Source organism: Phaethon aethereus (genome assembly GCF_964289735.1).
Source record: "Phaethon aethereus genome assembly, chromosome: 8".
NCBI classification, from domain to species: Eukaryota; Metazoa; Chordata; class Aves; order Phaethontiformes; family Phaethontidae; genus Phaethon; species Phaethon aethereus.
The window spans coordinates 34,403,880-34,424,342 of record NC_138584.1 but is presented as its reverse complement, the minus strand read 5'-3'; the positions used below and the strand labels follow the sequence as shown (position 1 = coordinate 34,424,342).

Below are 20,463 nucleotides of genomic sequence, written 5' to 3'. Positions count from 1 at the left end.
TGGGATAAATATTAAAAAGAAAAATCCAACATTTCCAAGAAGTTCTAAAGGGAATGTTAAATAGTTATTAATAATAGTATTGTTAATTTAAAAACTAAAATATTATTTAAATCTCCCGATACGATTTTTGTCTCTGGCAATGTATTTCATGTTGGGTATCCTACCACAGTTAAAAATTTGCAGTTTAAGTGTTTGATCTGGGGTAATTCCTTTATATTATTCAAGAAATAGAAATTTTCATGCCGCATAAACGTAGATGGTCCTGACAATATTCTTCTAACAATGTAAGCCATTAAGGGCTTAGTTGAAAATTCTGGAATTATATTAATTCCAGGGGAGGACATTCATGTTTTGTTCTTAATTTTTGGTAGGTTACAAAACTGATGGGAGAGAGCCTCTCTACTGCCCATTCCTGTTTAACTCCATGAAGCTGCAAAGCTCTCATTGACTTCCGCTTTGAGAGGAATACAGAATCCCCTATGTGATCTAAATATTTCTAAAGAACTAGGTGGCTGGACATTAATTCTATGCCTCCTAACATTTTCTGTTAATTTCATCTTCATGACAAAACACCTACCACAGTAGGAACCCGACATTAGGGTTATGGGCCTGAACTGACTGATGAAATCAAAGTTTTGCTGTCTACACAACAATAGCAAAAGCAGAAATTGGTAATGTGTACTCGAGGGAGAACAGACATGCTATTCTTCCTCAACTGATGTACTTAAAACATGGTGACGAGTACTTTATGGGTATTTAGAACACAAAAATGGTTCGAGTCAAGATCTGTAAATTGGACCCTGTCCATAATACGTGAATACCAGAATAAATCAAATAGAACTTACCTTAACTTTCCCTGCATTTTCTTCCTCTTCCTTTTTTTCTTCAAATTCAAAGGCAACAGTCATGCGCTGCTGTCTTTGCTCCTCCCATAAAGTAGGGTTAAAACTATCACTGTCTGACTGGAAATCTACAGTTAAATTGCAAACAGTAATGCACAAGAACAAGTAATTAGTGCACTCAGCAGAAGACTGGAAACGATATAAAAAGACAAGTTCAAGTTCTTAGCTGATCCTGTAATCTTGGGTTATTGTTCTAAAACTGTTGAGAAGGGCAGCAGGAGTAGTAACTGATACACCATTACAAATAGTGTTTAATATTAAAACTGAAATGAGAGTGATGGGTTTCGGGGCAGATCTGGTACAGAGGGGGAGTACGAAAACTCTCTAACTTAACATAGCTATGTGAGGAGCCAAATCCTCAACTCTGTCAGGCTCAGAGCTCTGAACATGATGTATCTAGGAGCTGGCCCACTGTGCAGCTCTCTCAGATGGGTCCAGTGTCTCTGCAGGTTGAGCTGGCTCCGGCCAACTGCCTGTCCGCATGGCAGCAAGGCATATCCTAGAATTTCTGTCCCATGCACACTCAATTCCCAGGTTCAAATTGTTTATACAAAGCCATTCTTCTGAAAATAATGAAATGTTTAAGAAAATGTAAATCTGATGGTCTGAGAATAATGGATTTGTAAACCAGATTCCTTTGTGCATGACAAAACATAGGCTGTTACGTGTGCACCACTGGCTTTACGAGTCAGAAGAGACACTCGTGCACAGAACCACGTCTGAAACCCGTTCCTCTCCTTCCTTTTGTTTTTTTCTCCACTATCTAAACGAGCACTGTTCCTGCCTCTGTAGGAACTGCTGATGGTGTTTTACCTTCATCGCTGCGGGGCTGCTGGGGAAACATGTAGTTAGTCAGTACTCTCTGCTTTGTTTCTGGGTGAGCCTCAGTTTGCAGTGGAATGAGAGCCTTGGACTGCACAGGAAAGGCAAAACAAAGAACTGTTAACTTAGAGCATGTGTGTTGACATGGGATTTTAGCATTTGATAAATAGAAAATAAGAGATTAACTAAAATTCTGTATGAAAATAAACCTCTATGGACAAAAAAAAAGTATTAATCTGGTGGAAGTGCCTCCTCTCCCATTCCTCACTTCTGTAATTCCTGCAATTCCTACCAGGATCAACAGAACACTAAGTATGAGAAATATTGACTGCATGTTCAGAGCGATACCAGTGAGGAAGCTAAAGGATCAGCCAAACAGAGCTGCAACTACACAGTTAAAACACCCACATTATGGCTGTGATCGATTTTAAACTAGAGCCAACGATGAGTAGATTCATGATAGTTCTTAGTTCCTCTGAGGGTAAACCTGGTGCAAGATACTAGAGAATTTACATGGAGGCACTCTGAATATTCAGATATTACTTCTGTGTTTTACTTCAATTAATAATTTTTTATTACCACTTTGCTCTAATGTAGCATCTAGGAGTGACTGTCATAGTTCTTAGAAATTAATCTATGCTATACTGTAGAAAAGTCAAAATGCTGAAAAAATATTGTATATTTAAAAGGAAGAGTATGTTCTGTAGCTGGCCTAAGGAGTCATGCAATGTCACTTTTTTAATGGAAGTTAGAGTAAAAAAACCCAAGAATCCTACTTTAACACATTAAAATTTACTCATCATTTTCTGTTACTCCTCCCACTTAGTCTCCCCTCCCTTCAGCTTTAAAACTTCTTCTGAGCTATAGAAGTAAAAACTGCATTTAAGGAGCAGTGCAATAAGCAAGTGCCAATGTAAATCTATTGACTGCATTGCATTGGGCTTTGCTATGATTTGAGGGCACGGCTGAATGGGACACAGTGGCCAGGAATCCGCAGGAATTTTAGCTGACATCTTGACAAAGAAACGACCCCATCTGCTGGGCTGTGGATGGGCCCGGGCTCTGCTCTGAGCAGTGCTCAACCAGCAGTGCTCAACCAGCAGTGCTCAGCACCGTCGTACGCACACCGTCTCCCACAAAGAGGCAGCTGCAGGACCTGAGTCCCTGCGGCTTTTTCATACCGATAAAAGGATGGATTAATTTCCAGTAGCACGATAATTGGCCCCTGAAGAATCATCCTCATCAGCTTCAGTTAAAGAGGTGTAATATCTGACCATGGGCGTTATTGCAAAGCGAGAAAGATGAGACTACGAGAATTTACTGAGACTATTAAAAACTGTGAGGTATGTCGAACATTTCTAACATTGTACAAATTGAGTTTTTCTCCATTTAGAGTTAAATTATGGAAGTGCAAAATTATTCTGTCCACCAATCCTGGAAAGGATCGAGACTTACTTTAGTGCCCAGATGCTGGCTGAACTGTTAACGTTTCTCAGTGTTCATGTTACATAATTTGTTTTAAAATAGAATTCTAAATAATATATAATGGTGAAACCAAACGGCTTGGAACAAAGAAAGGCATACTTAAACTTAGAAGGAACATAAATGACAGTTTTCTCCAAAACAAGACTAAGAGTTCTTGCGCATCCTTTGCATGTTTAAACTCGCACTGACTTTAATGGAGTTTAAAATATGCAGGAATGGCAGCATGGACAGGAAAAGGGAAAAGGAAGATGATAAGAACAGAGGCATAGATGGAGTAAAGGATGGGACAAACTAATAACAAGTCTGATAACAAAGTCTTACCTCTTGAATTTCTATTTACAAAATATTCTCTTGATACTTTTGGCCTTTATTTACTACTTTTGTAAGGATATAGAAGCTTAGCTAGATGCAAGTAATAAATCCTGCAAAGGTGATTTTTCTAAGTTAATAAATGATGGTCAGAAGAATCTATACTTTGATATGAAAGTATAAAGCTGGACTGGGAGCAAACACTTCTAAAATTCTACTACAATCGTGTATTAAATTATAGGTTTCATTTACGGCCCTTGCTAAGATTCCTAGTTACTAAAGAAAATATGAATATTGAAAGTCATTACCTGGTTGTCAGAAAGCCACAAAGCTGCAAGTTCTTTAAGTTTAGTAAAAGTGAATGGTAAATTCTTCAGTCTGTAAATGATAATATTGGAACAACATGAATCCTTCATTTTCACAAGTTTCTTTGAAAGATTTGTATGTAGTATGTTTACCTTGATCATACTGAAATTGATATAATTTCATATCTTTATTTTCTCTCACTTTTTACTAAAATACAATATTTTATTAAGGGCATTCCACATTAAGAGTGACACGTGGAATCAAAAAATACTGACATCATACCCTGAAGGTACTAAGGAGATACAGATATTTTGCCGTGGCTATAATGTAACCAAAGTTACAGCTTGTAACACAGAAAACAGAAAAATCTTGGTTCCAGGGAGACTTATAGAAAAGACCTAACAGTTTTCAGTGTAGCTAACAGAAATCCTTTTATTTGGAACAGAAATACTCTAAGATTATTGAAAATTCACTTTTGCAGAAATGTTAGGAAAAAGGTTAAAATAATAATGTAAGTATTCATAGTGAACCTAAAATTAAAATGAAAAGAGTAAAAAAATTAGTATTTTAATTATACATGTAAACACATTTCCTAAAAGTGATCTGAATGTGGGAATGGGGAAATGATGACTAGATACTTGTGGAAACTTCATTCATGTTTTTCCCACTAATTCTGAACATATTATTTTTACTTTTCAGTCTGTACGAACATGAGAGGGCTGTCCTAACCACAGACTGGTATGCTCCCATCTTTGCGTTACAGAAAGTTAAAGAGCTGGAGGACTGTAGGAAGAAAGGGACCAACCAAAGCACTGTCTACAAAGACAAAAGCTAAATGTGATTTAAGAAAAAGAAAAGAGGAAAAGCCCTTTTCTGACAGAGTCAGACAGTCCCGTACTGTGGAAAGATACGTTCACTCACACCTCAGGTAAGACCGACAATCCACTGTCAGGTACTCCACCTGCATGGCATCATCAGGAGAATCCTCTGCCCCTCTACCAGCAAATAACCAGCAACATTCCTATGGTCTTCTTCATAGTAAAAACCTATCTGTATTTCTGGGAGATAAGCACCCCACAAGTTTTTGCACCACTGCCTCTATGCAGCGCTTTGAATCAGTGCAGCCATTATGGAATTACTTTAGATGTATTTTTGCCACAAAGTCATTACCATTAAAAATTGTGTTACTTCAGAAAGCAGCGTGTACTTACTGCAAGTAACACATTTTACAGATTTTAGCAAGAATACCTTATACTAAAAACGACTTATCTATGCAATGTATACACATTCATACTGTGCTACAACATAATCTCCAATCAAATGCCTGTATAGATTAGAGTGGTTTTACATGTGTGTGCATGCTTAAACCCAGAATGAATGCCATAAGAAAGTAGGAATGCCTAAACTATCTTAAATTTAGTTTTCATTCCTGTCTCACCACAAAATGAATACTGCAGTGCGAAATAGTGTGACATTCTTTAAAAATTAAGGTTACAAGTTTAAGCTTTAATAGTTAACATAAGGATTCTTAAATACTGTTTATCCAGATGTTTTATTCAGAGCTTTTTTTCTGTACAAAAAGAGAAGAACTTTTGCTTTTTAGGCGGTATCTTTATTTCTTTACACTTTAGGATTCAGTACCTGTAACGTAAGTTTTAAAACCATACAGAAACCTTTGTCTGCAGAAGGTTACTGGTGATGTTTCCAATGCACTCAAGTTGAGAAGTGTGCATCAAAGGGAGAAGCAAGACTGGTAAGCATGCTTCAGAAATTATGTGTGGCAAGGGGATTTCCAAGCTGGTTTTCCATTTCCATATTCAAACAAAACATGGAATTCTTTACTTTTAATTCTTCTTTGCCAATAAGCCTGGAGATCTGTTTTTAAACGTCTGAAAAGGTCTGATTTTAAGATGTTTCAAAAGAAAAAATCTCGAATTAGAGATCAAAGAACTGAGGCACCCAAAATCATTACTATTTTTTGAAAATTTTTAACCAAGATAAGCCTCAGCCTCTTTTTCTAACTGCAATTTGTTTTTGCAAGTTTAAGACTGCTTTTTAAATTGTGTATTGTAGGAATATTTCTCTTTCATCTGTACTAGCAATGCATATGCAAACATGCTCACTTTCATGAACAACTGAATTACGTGATTTTGCACTACACCCACTTTCAGAACAAGGCCCATGGTAATTGTCACTTACATTATAGTAGTTTAACCATGAAAGGTAAATACATAAAGGTTTTTCTAGCTTCATCAGTCAAATTAAGGGTATACTACAGCTACAAAGGATCTCAAATGTATGGATGTAGGTTGATTACTTTCTACATACTATAGGCCAGATCCTATTTGATATAAATCAGCATAACTCTGCTGATTTCAAAGAACTAACTCACATCATCCTCAGTAAAGGATGGGACCTCCTCTGAAGAGAAAACTGTTTATCAGTAATTGAAAAAAGTGATTAACCTGCACTGCTTCCATTGATCTAATACATGACTGCAATTAGATATCAATACAAAGAAATGTAAAGTTTACGGCTGTGCTATTCAACAGAGAGCTTTTCTTTTAAGCTTAAATGCTGAAACTTCTCACTAGACAATCTGGAAAATTACATATGTAATTGTTATTATAAACCTAGGGGAAAATAATTCACAATACTAGATGAAACTTTAATTGGTGCACAGATAGTTAATTAAGAAGGTGGCCAAATTAAATTAACTTACAATTCAAAGGCAAATATGCTGTACCAAAAATGACTTATTCTTACTATGGATGGTATTTGACTCAGCCAGAATAAATAACCTTTGTTTGAGGCCATTTCTCTACTGGAAGGTGCTGTTTGCTATTGGTAAATGTGAAAGTTTAGGAGTTATTGATAAAAATACTTCTTTTAAGGTAAATCCTGAAGCACCAACTGATTTTTCAGGAAAACAACTATCCACAGTATAGTTTGGAAAAGCATGAAATGCATATGGCCTTTTTACATAGTGTTTAGTTTTCACATAGAAAATGTTCTCTTATGAGAAAAAAGGAAAAAATTTCCCCTGAAGTTCCTCACATGAATAAAAACGAATTAAACCAAAAGTAGCACACTTCTTGAAATGACACCCCTAAACATTAAACCATTGCCACATGCAGTGTTTTACGCCATTCTGGAATGAGGAGTTTAGAATAATTCCTCCCATTATTAATCCCAGATTACATCTTTTGCACAATTTTTTAAGTTCTTAAGGGCTAAATACTAATAAATGACTAATGAGTATTATTATTCATGGAACACAAGAAAAGCAAAGAAAATGTCATTGATACTGTTTAAATATAAAAAATATTAAATGTTGATTATTTGAGGGGGCTTATGAGGTGAAGGTGGTCTTCACTTTTATTGTAAGCCTACTGACAGAAAGAATTTAAACTTTTCTTTCTTGATAATAATTGTTTTTCTCATAGTTTTGTAAAATAACCCACTACTTATTTGTCTGAGGTACTAACTTTTGTTTTTGTTATGCCCTAAGTAAGCAATCTCAGAGTATGGGAAGAGTTTCCACTGATTATTAGTTTGAGTAAGACATACATAAAGGAATACTTTCTAGATTCATCAATGCAAATTCTTATACTTCGGTGACATTCAGAAAGAATTTTCAAATAACCCAAACATGAAAAATTAATGTCAAAACATATTGAAAGTTAATAGTAACAAGTAGCATTTCCAGTCAGTTGGTCAGGCCCAGAAAGAGTTGCTATTTGTGACAGTTCTCCAAGGTGACTCTCAGCAAATTGATAATAATATAGTTTTTGGAGTGTGAAAGTTTAAAAGAACATGAGTCATATTAACCCATCAACATACTGTTCACAAAACCACTTGTGGATATACATGGCCAGAAGTAATTACCTCTTTGGCAATGAGGAATACTGTATAATTAATTAACTAAACAGAAAAAGAAAAGGTACACCAGGGAACAGTCTTCTTTTCTTTAATGGATCATGTAGTCTTAGGACTTTTTTTTCGTCTAACTTCTGTGGGTGAGATTCAAAGCAGTAATTGAGTTCTGACCCCAGGACAGAAGCAGAAGCAGCGCAAATACAAAAAGGTGATGATTCTTTCAGCTCTTCTTTAAGAACAATCTAAAACTAAAAGAAAGGTTACTTACCAGTAACCGATGCTCTTTGAGAAGTGTAGCCCAAATGTACATTCTAACAATTCTACCTCTCAATCACAGGACTCATACCTGGAAGGACTCTGAGGAGAGAGGAGAAGCAGATGGAAGACAAATGTATATGTGGACTACACATTGTGAAGAACACCGGTTACTGGTAAGACATCTTTTTTTCTTTGAATGAATCCCATGTGCACTCTTAACAGTGACTGAATCCAAGCAGCTACACCCAATGACTCATTATGTGGTGGTGGTCTCGATATCTTTCATGCAAGTAGTTAACTGCACAACTACTTTATCAAATGCTGCACTGTTTCTTGAAGCACTGGAGACAGAGTTATGCCTGGCAAAGGGAAGGATGACTCTCCAGGTAGCTGCATTGCAAGTATCTGGCATCAAAACTTTCCTGACTGCAGAGGGTGAAGCCACCTAAGCTCTGGTCAGATGCACATTAGCCCTCATTAGACGCTACCTTTGCAATCTGATAGCAAGTCAGGATTCAACCCATCATTGTCTTTTATTGTGTAGAGACAACGGAATACTGCATTTCCCAGGAATGAAGAGCCTGCAACAGGATTGGACCTGTAAAGATAAAAGGAGAGAGGACTCCCAACTATGGGGATGAGAACTATATAGTCTTAGAGTGTATGGCATGGGAGAGAAAAACTGGAGTCTGATTCCCTGGTTAAAACAGAATTCTAACATGAGTATTTGAAGAAAGTACTGGAACTAAAACAGCTTGCAGTCAATTAAGATCAGCAAGGTCCATCTTATGTAGGTTCTTATCTTACGATGAGGGCCTTCAGAAGACATGGAACAAGAGCGAAAGCCTGCAGTAGCTGAAACCATAGTATTAAAAATGCACTGGAGGGTGACTTCAAACACTGACCCACCTTTGAGCAAAATGTGTCAACTCACAAAATTTGAGATTCCTGTTAGCCTGAGTGGCAAAGAGGTCTATGTCAGGTTTGCCTCCTTCCTGAAAGACATCCAATCAGGATTTTAGACCAAATCTCCCAAAATGTTTCTGACTTTCATACCTAGACAAGCTCCAGATAATGCAAAGGAGGGAGAGGTCCTTTTTTCCTCTTTACATGTTACATCACAGTTGTCCACCACTCCACGTGTGTGTGACCATTCAGAGAGCACACTGCAAATTTTCCATGCACTCTGGCAAGGCAAATTCAAAGCCACCAATATCCCTGTACTCTACATGCCTTGAGCCAGAGTGCACGCCCCATGCCTTGAGGAACATGTCCAGAATGAACGTTTTTGGTGGCAGAAGGGCATCTCAGTAGACACTTGAGTAGCCCAGCTATTAGCAGAGAAAGTCACTGGGAAAAGGCAATGACGTAAAAGGCTAATGGATACACAAGTGCACACTGGAGGTGAAATTCGACATGTGACAAAGTAGAGCGAGATGACCCTGAGGTATCATTCACTGGGCTAAACCTGCAGTGGACAGATCCCCAATGGAAGACTGTGTTCCCTTTGTAAAGCTATACATCCATGATAATCGGCAGGGATTGACAGTCATGGTGACAGGGTTTCTTCCCTCTACAAGGAAAAGAACATGCAAAAATGCATGAGCAACACAACACCTGCCAGAACGGACATGAAGTCCTCGGTGGTGTCAGGAGGAAAAAGTCATAAAGGACTGGCCAGATAAATTCTGAAAGAATATGTGATCATATGCACAGTCCATCCCCATTTGTTATACAGTACAGGGAGTAACAGCTGTTCTTCAGATCTGTGCGAAGGTTGGGGCTTTTATGCCAAAAAGGCTGCATCAGCAGTGTGTGGTGTGAATGGGTCTGCCTTAGCAGCCCACAGAGATCAGGGCTCAGCAGGTCTTGCAACAGGCTGACAGTGAAAAGGTTGACCCACGTCCCAGGACCCCGTCACCATGGGGTGAAGCACATGCACTGACCCCTTGCCTCTAGAATTGTCTTTTTGCTCTGCTTGCATGTCTGTGTCTCTTCTTCCAATGGCTCGAAGGGGTATCCAAGAAAAGAGCTGATGTGCTCTACCTTCTCTGTCATACCTGAAGCAGGAAAGTAGAGGGGCAAAACTGTTGCGGTAACTTGGAAAGGTTCCTACCAACAAGCAGAGCCCAAGTACACTCCTTATTAGCATGTACATGTGGACTCATTCAAAGAAAGAATGGATATTGCCTTGATGTTAATATGAATGCAAAAATGGGAAAACAGAAAAGTAAAAAAACCATTAAAAATCCAACATTAAGATGGTATCTGAACTTTGTCTAACGTCTTTGGTGCCAAAACATTGAAACTTTTTAGTTTCATTAAGGTGGAAAGTTCCATAACAAAAGTATTATCACAATGTCTCAGCAGGGCAACATTTAACCTCAGATGGAATTGATATCAAGAAAGGAGGAAAAAATTGCTTCCCAAAACCCTCCAAGCAAAGTACATGAGACAATTCAACCAGGTTTAAAGGTTGAAGGTCTATGGTGTGAGACAGTTCCTATCTCTCCTAGTCTAGACTGTGCTCTCCCACTAGCTCTACAACGCTTACAACTTGCTGTATGGTTTTTCAGGTTGACTTGAGAGAACAGCTTCCCACTCCAATAGGCAAAGCTCCTGTTCTCCTGCCCTCCTCACGCCTCTTTGGTGCACAGCCACTGTTTACCTTTAGCTGGCTTTGGTGTTTGCCAGACGCCACGATGAGCAAATGGACTGTGAGAAGTGTCATAAAATGAACACCACAAGAACAATAGCTGCTTCCATTTTCAGTGAGCGACACCAACTCGGTGCCCTGTGCAGTAAGCCCTGAGCAAGCATAGCAGCAGATGCAAGGCTACCAGCCAGCAACAAAGGGGGAATGAGAAGGACAGCAGCTGACACATCCCACACCAAGGAACATGACGTCATTGGGATGCTGGTTCCGTAACTACCTTCCTCCACAATGGAAATCCCAAACCTCTCTCATACGTGGGCAGCTGGGGAAAAAGGAAGGTGGGGCAGGACTGCTGTTTTGATGGCATCCAGCCATCAGGTCAGCTTGGTTGAGAACCCTTGCGTGCTCTTACCACCACCACTGCCTCCTCTCAGCAGTGAGCCACCTGCTCCCTCCCTCTCTGACCCCAGCAATAGCACTCATAATCAGTAATTACTCATGACGTCATGTGCCTGAAATCAGCAGCCGACTTGGCAGAAAAGTAACTAACTTGGCCAAAAAAGGGGGGAAAACCAAAAGGACTAGTTTTCTGCTTCCTCAGTGCAACCTCATGGCACAATTACAGGTTTGAAAAGAGGGCAGAGTGAGCCAGCTCAGGTTGGTTTAATGTGCCAGGGAAGGCATCCTGCCGTTGCAGCTCCCTGGACTCCCAAGAGGTCCCGAACCAGCTCTGTCCTGTTGCCTCCCCACTCCTGTGCCCACTGTGTGCCTCCTCCTGTGCGCCACTACAGCTGGCTGTGCAGCAACAAGGTGGAGCAGCCACTGGAAACGGCCATCTGAAAATTCACCATATTTCTGACAGGCTGCTTTCACCTATATACACTTATGTATTCAAGATCCCCATATGCCTGGACAAATTGCACTAGGACAGGACAGGGTATATGGATGCAGGAACAGTGAAGGGAAGCTGGACTGTCATTGCTGGCAAGAATGCCAGCTGAGGGAGTCTAAAATGTTGCCTGAAATACAGTTTCAGACTCTAGCTGTACAGATAACAGCACAAACAAAGACTGCTGTGGTGACATCCTCATGGGAGAGTACTCCCTGTCCCTGGGAAAGCACTGGAATCTGAAACCCAAAATCAAGAGACCCAAGATTTGATCCTGGGACTTGGACAGTTTCAATACAAACTAAGAGTTAAGTTTAACTTTACGTTCTGGTCCATACATAAGGTATTTTATCATACACAATTGCAATGTGGAAAATAATCTAACAGAATTAAGCACATAATTTTAAACAAATATATTACACAGATTTCTACATTACTTCATTTGGTATTTTATGGTCAACTAATTTCAACAATGAAAGTGCTGACAGTAAATTAGACACAGCTGTGGAAAGTCCTTCCCCTAATTTTTACTGAATATGGATGATAATTACTGGAAACAAAATGGTATTCACATGCCATTTGTTACACTACTGAGCAAACTTGTATTAAACATACACATGTATAAATTTCAAGGAAAAGTCTTTTCTGATCCTAATGGCAACATGGGATAAGTATCAAGAAAGGCTCATTTTAAGCATTCTGTTTCTCAGAGGAACAGTCATGTGCATAAGAACAGAAGAATCTCTTCCTTTGACAAAACCTTTGCTCTGCTGAAGAAAATAGAACATTTTCTTTTGATTTCAGTGGAGTCAGGGTAACATGCTAGTGTGCTTGCATTTAACGGTTTCCTATATAATCAGCTTGTCGCAATTTTGTAATCATTAAATATTAAAAAGTTATATACAGTTTTATAGCCAAATATCACACTTTCACATGGAAACAGCAGGAGATAAAAGAAGTAAACAGGTTTTAATCTATGAAAACGCAGAGACCCAGATCTTGGCCCCATTCAAGTTTTTCTTTGGATGTCAGTGGAATTAAGACCAAACCATACAGATTTAAAAAAAAAAAAAAAAAAAATCAGGATTTTTTCCTTATAGTTTAAATGAAGTAATTCTAAATAGAATTTTTATATTTTTAAAATGTATTTCATATAAATTTATTTTTAGAAACACCTAAAATAGTAGTTTAAATTTGTCAAAAAATAAATTCTTATAATGGGTTAGTAAAATTATGTGAACTGTACCTGTTATCGCTCAGATTTAACACTCTCAGCTTCTGCATCTGACCAATTTCATCCGGAAGAAACTCTAGCTTGTTAGAGCGCAGAGACATCACTGTTACGTTTTTACAGCTTCCAATCTGTAGGAATGAAAAGAACAAATGGATTTGTTAACTATCCATATCCAAAGAACAGTTAGGATGCTTACCTTGGTAAAATTTATTATCACTAACTTTTTATGTTGAGAGGTGGCCAAATTGTGTTTTTCTATAACCAAGAAAAAGCAGAAAATACAGAATCTGTAGTCATAAAATAACACCCACCCTTTGTCAGTAACATCAGGGAAATGCCTAGGGCTACTTCCGCTACTCCAAGTGACACTCTCACCTTTACATGAATTTACTAATTTACCAGTTTTACTATTTTACTATTGAGAATGTAAGAAAGATTTGGTCTTCCACAGCATGCAGAAAGAACTGGTTTAGCAGCTATTTTGTCTGAGCAGGGATGAAATCTTGGGCCTACCACAAACCATTTCAACCTGTAATTTAAAAAAAGAATCAGCTTCTCACTTCTCTGGGCAGTTCAGGAAGGAAATTCTCATCCACAGCCAATGTCCTCAGGTTATGAAGGTATCCGATGGTAGAAGGTAAGGACTCCAACTCATTACAGCTGCAGTCAAATTCTTCTAATAAAGATAAACTGAAATTGTAAACAAACTTGTTAGATGCTATACAAGGACTAGGTAACAAAAACTAACAATCTAAAACCTTTGAACGTTTTAAAGCATCACACTACTACTGGCATCATACCCTGAAGAGGGAACCTTTATTGCAGATTTTCCTAGGAGAAGTCTATAATAATATGATTTTAGCAACTATTAGGGACACTGTTAATCTTATCCAGTAAGGCAGTTTAAGAAAGACCACTTAGTTTCCCCACATTATCATTCTTACTTTTTGTAGTGAGGAAGTATTCCAAGTACTTCAAATAGACAGTGATCAGGGCAATTTATACTAAGCTGAAGAATCAAACCAAAAACTTTATAATCTTAACATACAAAGACAGACAACAGGTAAAGAAATACTGCTGGTGAGAGCAAAGGAAAGGGAAGCAGAAGTTGCCTCCAGTGTACATTCCAACTGATGCACTTGACATCATTTCTAATACAGATCAGTAGGTGAAAAAAGATGAACTCGGATCCAAACTCAGGAAAGTAATCTCAGCCTGTTGCAGTCAGACACGGTTTTTGTAAAAGTGCTTATCTCTTACATGTTGAGAAAGCTGGCTAAAAAGTGATCTTGAAAGGGTATCTGCATGGCAAGGACCAAAACAAAGCAGACCAAAGTAAAGTAGTCTTCTGACACTCAAGTTCTCTCTCTAAAAAAAATGAAACCATCTCCATTTCTGTCTTGTATCCATTTTCCTAGATCATTGTATTCTGTCAAATCATGAAAAGAAAGAGACCTGACCTTTTCTTCATGTAATCACATTTCCAGGAAAGAGGATGAAATAGAGACAGCTGACAGAAACTCCCCTGTTGAACTGAAGTCCAGGTTAGCCATAGCCCACAGCACCAGAGCAGTACGTATAGAGAAAGCACAGCTTCCTAGTGCACAGAATTGGCAGTCAGTATATTCCTGCATTTTAATACCCATGAAGAAGTTGTGAAATGAATTGGAGGTTTTGTGCTGAGTCCTAAACCAAAAGCGACCACATCATAAAAGCCGCCACCTTCTCTGACAGCAGCTGGCACCTATGCAGAATGAAAGCCAAGGCAACGCCAAAAGAGCTGATCCAATGCAGAGCGCTGATAGCCAGCACTCGAACCTCCCCTCTCACTGCTGCTCTGGTATGAAATGGCCCTCAGAGGCATTTTTTGGCTCTTCAGGACCCTGTCCTAGCCACTCACACAACCCTTGGGACTCTTGAGTGTTTGCTTTTCCCTGAAGGCAGCAGGTGCTACCAGGCAACACTTAGTTTGGTGATTAAGAATCAACAATTTGACCTTTGCTAATGCAAGTAGCACTTACAAACAGGAATATATATGTAATACATGTTATATACACAGACACATCAAAATATATACATATTACATCTATATTATGCATATACACACACCTATCTAAAAATATTCTGAAGAAATATCTACTGAATTTCTTAAAAAAATTAGGCTGGGTATACAAATTCTTGAAACGAATGTTGTACTGCACTACTCATTCAGCTCACAGTTTTGAAGTTTTTAAAGTTTTGTGACCCATCACAAATGCCATTGTTCCCTGATTCTGCTGCCCCATTTTCGCTCCACATGTACTACGTTCTTCTCTCAAGTGCTTTAATTAATAGTAAGGTTAAATGGCAAGCAATTATTTCTTCCTCAGCATTTGTCATCTCCCTGTCCACTGATGAAGGGACTAGGTACCCAGAAGACTGACTGGTTTTTTTTCCAAATGTTTTGGAAATGTTTTTTAGATCTGATAAAAAGTCTGCCTCTGCTACAAACCTTGCTCCTTAGTATTTATCTAAGTCACAGCTGCAGGACTGGACCTTCACTGCATGTCTAACTTTATTCCACTACCTCAATTTAAAAAAGGTCTTTCAGCCTCCAAATTTCATGAAACGTGAAACCAGAAAGAGCTATTCCTAACATGGAATTCTCAGAACTTTCCTCTAATTGCTGCATTTCAGTAGACTGAAAAGCCTGAGTCATACAGTGATTAGTGAAAGAGATGCATGGAATATATCCAAGAGCTCTGCCAGGCTGGGTTATAGCTTTTCTTTAATACAAGCTTTGTGTTCACCACAATTTATTTCAAACTAGATACAAAACAATCTCAGTAAAGGCAAAGTTCAGTCATGTTTACCTGCTGCGTACAGAATATGTGCTTGACAGAGTGAAGTCCAACTGGAAAGCTTGTTAAATTGCAAGATGCACACATGCTTCCTTTTACTGATGGTAACAGAACCATAAAAGCTTGAAAATAGATAAGCTAATTGAAAACTACTATGTTTCCAATGGCAATCAAAAAAATCTGATACTCTGAACTGTAACAGTAGAAGTTTCCCTGACAGTGAAGAATGACTTTATCAGGCAACAGAATTTTATTTGAAAGATATTGTCTGGCACTGACGTTCTCAGCTTCTTTCCTGAAAATGAAGATGGCCACAATAAAAACAACAAAGTCACTGTGAAACTATATTGTGTCTCTCTAACTACCATGGTTAACAAAATATGCACTTCAGAAAGTGACTTTTCAGTCACCGTGGATTGTGCATGAAAAAGTTGACAACAACTGCTATAATTCTGACAACGCTAATTTAGCTAAAATATCATTAACCTTACTGTCTCCTTAGGCTAAATTCAGATCATTCTTGATAGGTTTAAAGAAAGGTAAAAATCAGATATGCACCTACAGTTCAGTTTGGCACCCATTGAAATGAGGCAGTTCAGAGTACATGTCCTAAGGCAGATGAGGAGTATTTTTAGACAGATCAGTAGAGAGGGATTCATGGAGAATGAAGGCTGCCATGAATGAAAGAATAGTTCCAACCCATCTCAGCCCCATTTCATACAGTCACAGCCCTTTTCTCCCAACAGCCACGGCACCCAGAAAACTGCCAAAATAGCCTAAATCCTAAGAGTTAGCTATACCCACTATTTGTCCAACATCAGGCAAAAGGAATTTTGCAGTCCCAGGAATGCAAGTTTACACTTTCCTTTGCAACACATGGTACTGTCAGACTAGACACACGCACGAAACGCTCATCTAACACAATACACTGGCCTTTGAGCTACTGCGCCATTACCTACGTACGGGTCACGACTTCCCTTGTGACACCTTCCTACCCACAAAGTGGGAGCCTGGGCACTCACTCAGATCCTACAGATACAACCTCCAGTCTTTGGGTCCAGTTTGGTAAAGTACTTAATCAACGTGAATCCACTGATTTTATGTGGAATTTTTTATGAAGTTGGGTCTACTGTGCATAGTATCTTGCAGGGTCAAACTCTAAATGCCACTTACAGGCTTGCCCTTTGAACAAGACTGCCAAAAATGAGGGTGGCTGCTCACTGTTAGCAACATTGACTCAGTGTTGAAGTGATCCATGTCTTATCACGAAATTGGTCCCTGGAGGGAGAGTTCCCTCCTCCACACTGCTAATCTTTGTGTGACAATAATACACTCTGCAGTGGGTACTACGACTATCATTTAGGAGAAAGAGACCCAGTAGGAAACTATCCAAATGGATGAGTCAGAGAAAGAAGGTTCATTTTGATGTGGGAGACACTGTCCTCATTTAAATGAGAGAAAGTACAACCACTCACTCAAGAACAATGTGATAATATTAGGTGATTAGCCTACTGCTCTGCATATACACCATCCAGAGCAGCAATATTCATCTTTAAAAATATAATTCAGGCTCCATGACAAACAAGACTAAACAGATACTAGGTTAAAAAAAAGAGGGGGGAGGTTCCCCTTCAATTTGTACAATTCAATAAATAAGAAAGCACCTTCATGACAGGTTTTAAAAATTGACCCTCAAAATTGTTAAACATAACATCAGACATTGTATTAACCTTTCTGCCGAGTGTCCAGTACAGCTTTGAGCCTTACAGGCTTTCACTGCCTATCAGAATTTATTGCTACACAATGTTTATAAGATTTCCCCTTTTGTGATTCGTATAACCAACTTCTAATACTCTCCATGAATATCACATAAATCTAACGATACTGCAAGAAGTACAGCATGGTAAGCCAAACCTGAGCTTTCAGTTGCTACAGTTGTAATAGTTCAGAAATTTGGAATTTTTTTTCCTGACTGGCATACCAACAACTAAATTATTACTGCGATTACTACTAGCAAAGGGGTGCAGGAGTAGTAGAGCACTGGCTGTGCAGGTCAGAGATTATTTCTACTCTAGAGACCTCACTGTACTGTCATATTTGTGGACAAGTCTAAATGAAGACTTCTAGACTTTAATTTTGGAAGCCTCAGAACAGCTTAAGGAAACTACTTCAGTAGTTTGTTGAGCTATAACCTGCTGAAGAGAGAATGGGTTTTGCACTGAGAGCAAAGGCACAGAGTCTGAGTGCAACTCTGTTCAAGGATGTCCCGTTCCCAACAGCACAGAATTGGTATAAATGGTATAGTCATGTGTTCAGTCACACCAGACACACAATCATTACTTAGGCCAAATTGCTCTTTCTTCTGCATGAATACTACTGCTGATGCAAGGAGGATGATGAAAACACTACAGCTATAGCTGTAGCAGGCAGCTGGGGACCATGTATTCTGAAATTTTTTCCAAGTATCAGTTTATATAGCATTTCAGAATTAAAATATGTAGAGGAAGAGGCATTCTATGAAAATATCAATGTTAAAGATACGTGCTGCTAGAAAGGGATATGTGTAGTGTGAAACAATATAAAGAATCGCCTATTTCCATACTTGGAGTCAGACTTGCATCTGCCTTGAATTCTACCATAAATAGCAGATGTCATTTAGCAATAAGCTCAAGACACGCAGTAGTACAAGAATTTTGCACAAGTGATCATGTAATATCTGACAAAATGACAGCTAAAGGGCATCATTAGTGCTTTTCATAATAAGATTACTTATATGGTACTTTCACATTTTGATGTATACACCTATGAAATTGTCATGACTTTTTCATTTATGCTACTTCAATATTTTAAGAAATCTTCATACATATGAGGCTTACAGCCATTTTCTTTTCAGCATCAAGTACTGACTGTTGCTATGGAAACAGACGTATTCCCCCAAATACTTACATTTCTTCTACTTTTGCTGCTCTAATCATTTAAACTGCAAGTGATTCACACAGAAAAACACCTTTGGCCTTTTTCTCGGAAAATGTGATACATTTCATCTTCTTACCACTTACACCTGCTTAAGTCCACAGAAGTAATAGTGTTGCTCCAAATTTAAATATTATAAGCTGGGTGACAGGCACACAATTTAAAATTCTTTTATAATTCAGTACATCTCTGTCTTACTTTTTACTTTAAAAAAACCACATTCTGCAACCAGAAGGGAAAACACATTTTACTTAATGTTGAAAATCATGAGACTTATACTCACTTTCCAATTGCATTTGGCAGAATTGTAAGCTGATTGTCATCTACTTTTAAAGTTGTAAGCCTTTTCAACAGCCCTACAAAACAGGTGAGGAAGAAGTAATAGAAAAATATTTCATATTAATCTTTCTTACTTTCTGTAATCCTTAAACAAACAATGATTTCTAACATTGAATAACTTTGATCTAGATTTTAGAAAACGTCTGTGTACAGGAGAGTACACAGGCACATTCTTCTCTCATAGAAAATATTTTTCATCAAAATGAAGCACTGATTAAATGTTAAGCTGAACTGCAAGTACAATATTAAGTGTATGTCTGAAGTATTGAAAAAAAACAGTAAAACAAAAAAGAATAGTACCTATCTGCATAGGAAGAGCAGTATTTCTACTTATCTATTAATGTTTCAATTGAATTCCATTCCTGTTGCCTTGATTAAAAGGTGCTCAGGTCATAATAAGACATTAGGTGAATTATCTAAAGTAAATGCTACATTTATAAAGCTTCACAGTATGTAGGTATAGACAGAAAACCAGCATCAGACTGAAAACCAGAATGAAACCTGAATGCATTTGTATATGCAGTTAATTCTTACCATTTATTATACATCTAAGTGTAAGCAGATGCATAACTGGGTAACATCTACCAAGAAGGGAATGAAACTTCTCCTTTACCAGTGCGTAACAGCAGAAAACAATAAAAAAGTAAAGACAGAACAAATGGGAAAAATATGTCTTACAGTGCTAGAAACAAAGCTTGAAAGAAATTTCCACCTTCTGCAAGTTATTAAAATTTCAAAATATGTTTTTTCCTTGAAAGATTCTGAATATATTGAAATAGCATTTTTTAAATGATTATTTGTAATTAATGCCTGCAATAATATGAATTAATCACTAATACAGAGAAAGATGTTAACTGAATATGCCATAACATGAAAGCTGAAGCAAATGAAAAGTGTATTTAAAAGGGATACTAGAAACACTACTCATTTCAATTGCAGAACATTTTTGTTGTAAACTTTTTCAGAATCCACATGATCCAAGAAACATCTAGGTTTCAACAAAATTTTCTTTTAAGAGGAAAAAATTCCACCAAAACAAATTCCAACAAGCTCTCATCTGGAAATGCAGCATTAAAATGACTCCTTTCGCTTTACTTCTGTTAAATCTATTACCATTCAGTAACAGGAATTTGGAAATGAGAATTGAATATATCTAATTGCAAGAATGTATAATTCAAAATGTAAACATGTATTCCTTTTGTACAGGAGCTAAATGCCCTCTAAAAATCAATCTGCATATGTATATCAGAAAACCACAAAAAGCAAAAATAGTATTTATGGTGAGATGTAGAAGACCAAAATGAAAAACAGCTGTAAACGGCATCTAGTAACATTCATGTAGCACAGTATTCTTAGTTAGCAATACATTTTGGAGTGTTGACTGAGTTGATTTAAAATTGGGGAATTTAACACTTTCATGTTCAAAGGGACACACTTAGGAAAGTGAAAAAGATGATGATAAAGATGTCCCTGCTCATTGCAGTGGGGTTGGACTAGGTGACCTTTAAAGGTCCCTTCCAACCCAAACTAGTCTATGATTCTGTGATTCTATGATGATATAGCAGGCTCAT

At 37.9% G+C, this 20,463-nt stretch overlaps 1 protein-coding gene across 5 annotated transcripts in view; it reads right to left on the bottom strand.

Moving 5' to 3' along the window:
• LRRC7 (leucine rich repeat containing 7) overlaps positions 1 to 20,463 on the bottom strand; it is a gene marked incomplete at its 3' end in the record, with an annotated part of 99,766 nt that overhangs the window by 35,403 nt on the left and 43,900 nt on the right. For 4 of the 5 annotated variants that reach the window (XM_082003280.1, XM_082003282.1, XM_082003283.1 and 1 more), the window contains exons 9-14: positions 18,837 to 18,909; positions 13,301 to 13,430; positions 12,753 to 12,868; positions 3,827 to 3,896; positions 1,716 to 1,815; positions 846 to 970 (exon numbers count right to left, since the gene is read on the bottom strand). In XM_082003280.1, coding sequence (XP_081859406.1) covers positions 846 to 970; positions 1,716 to 1,815; positions 3,827 to 3,896; positions 12,753 to 12,868; positions 13,301 to 13,430; positions 18,837 to 18,909 — 614 coding nt within the window. Of the gene's footprint in view, positions 1 to 841; positions 971 to 1,715; positions 1,816 to 3,826; positions 3,897 to 12,752; positions 12,869 to 13,300; positions 13,431 to 18,836; positions 18,910 to 20,463 lie in introns of all 5 variants that reach the window. The other variant, XM_082003281.1, reaches the window with a different exon arrangement.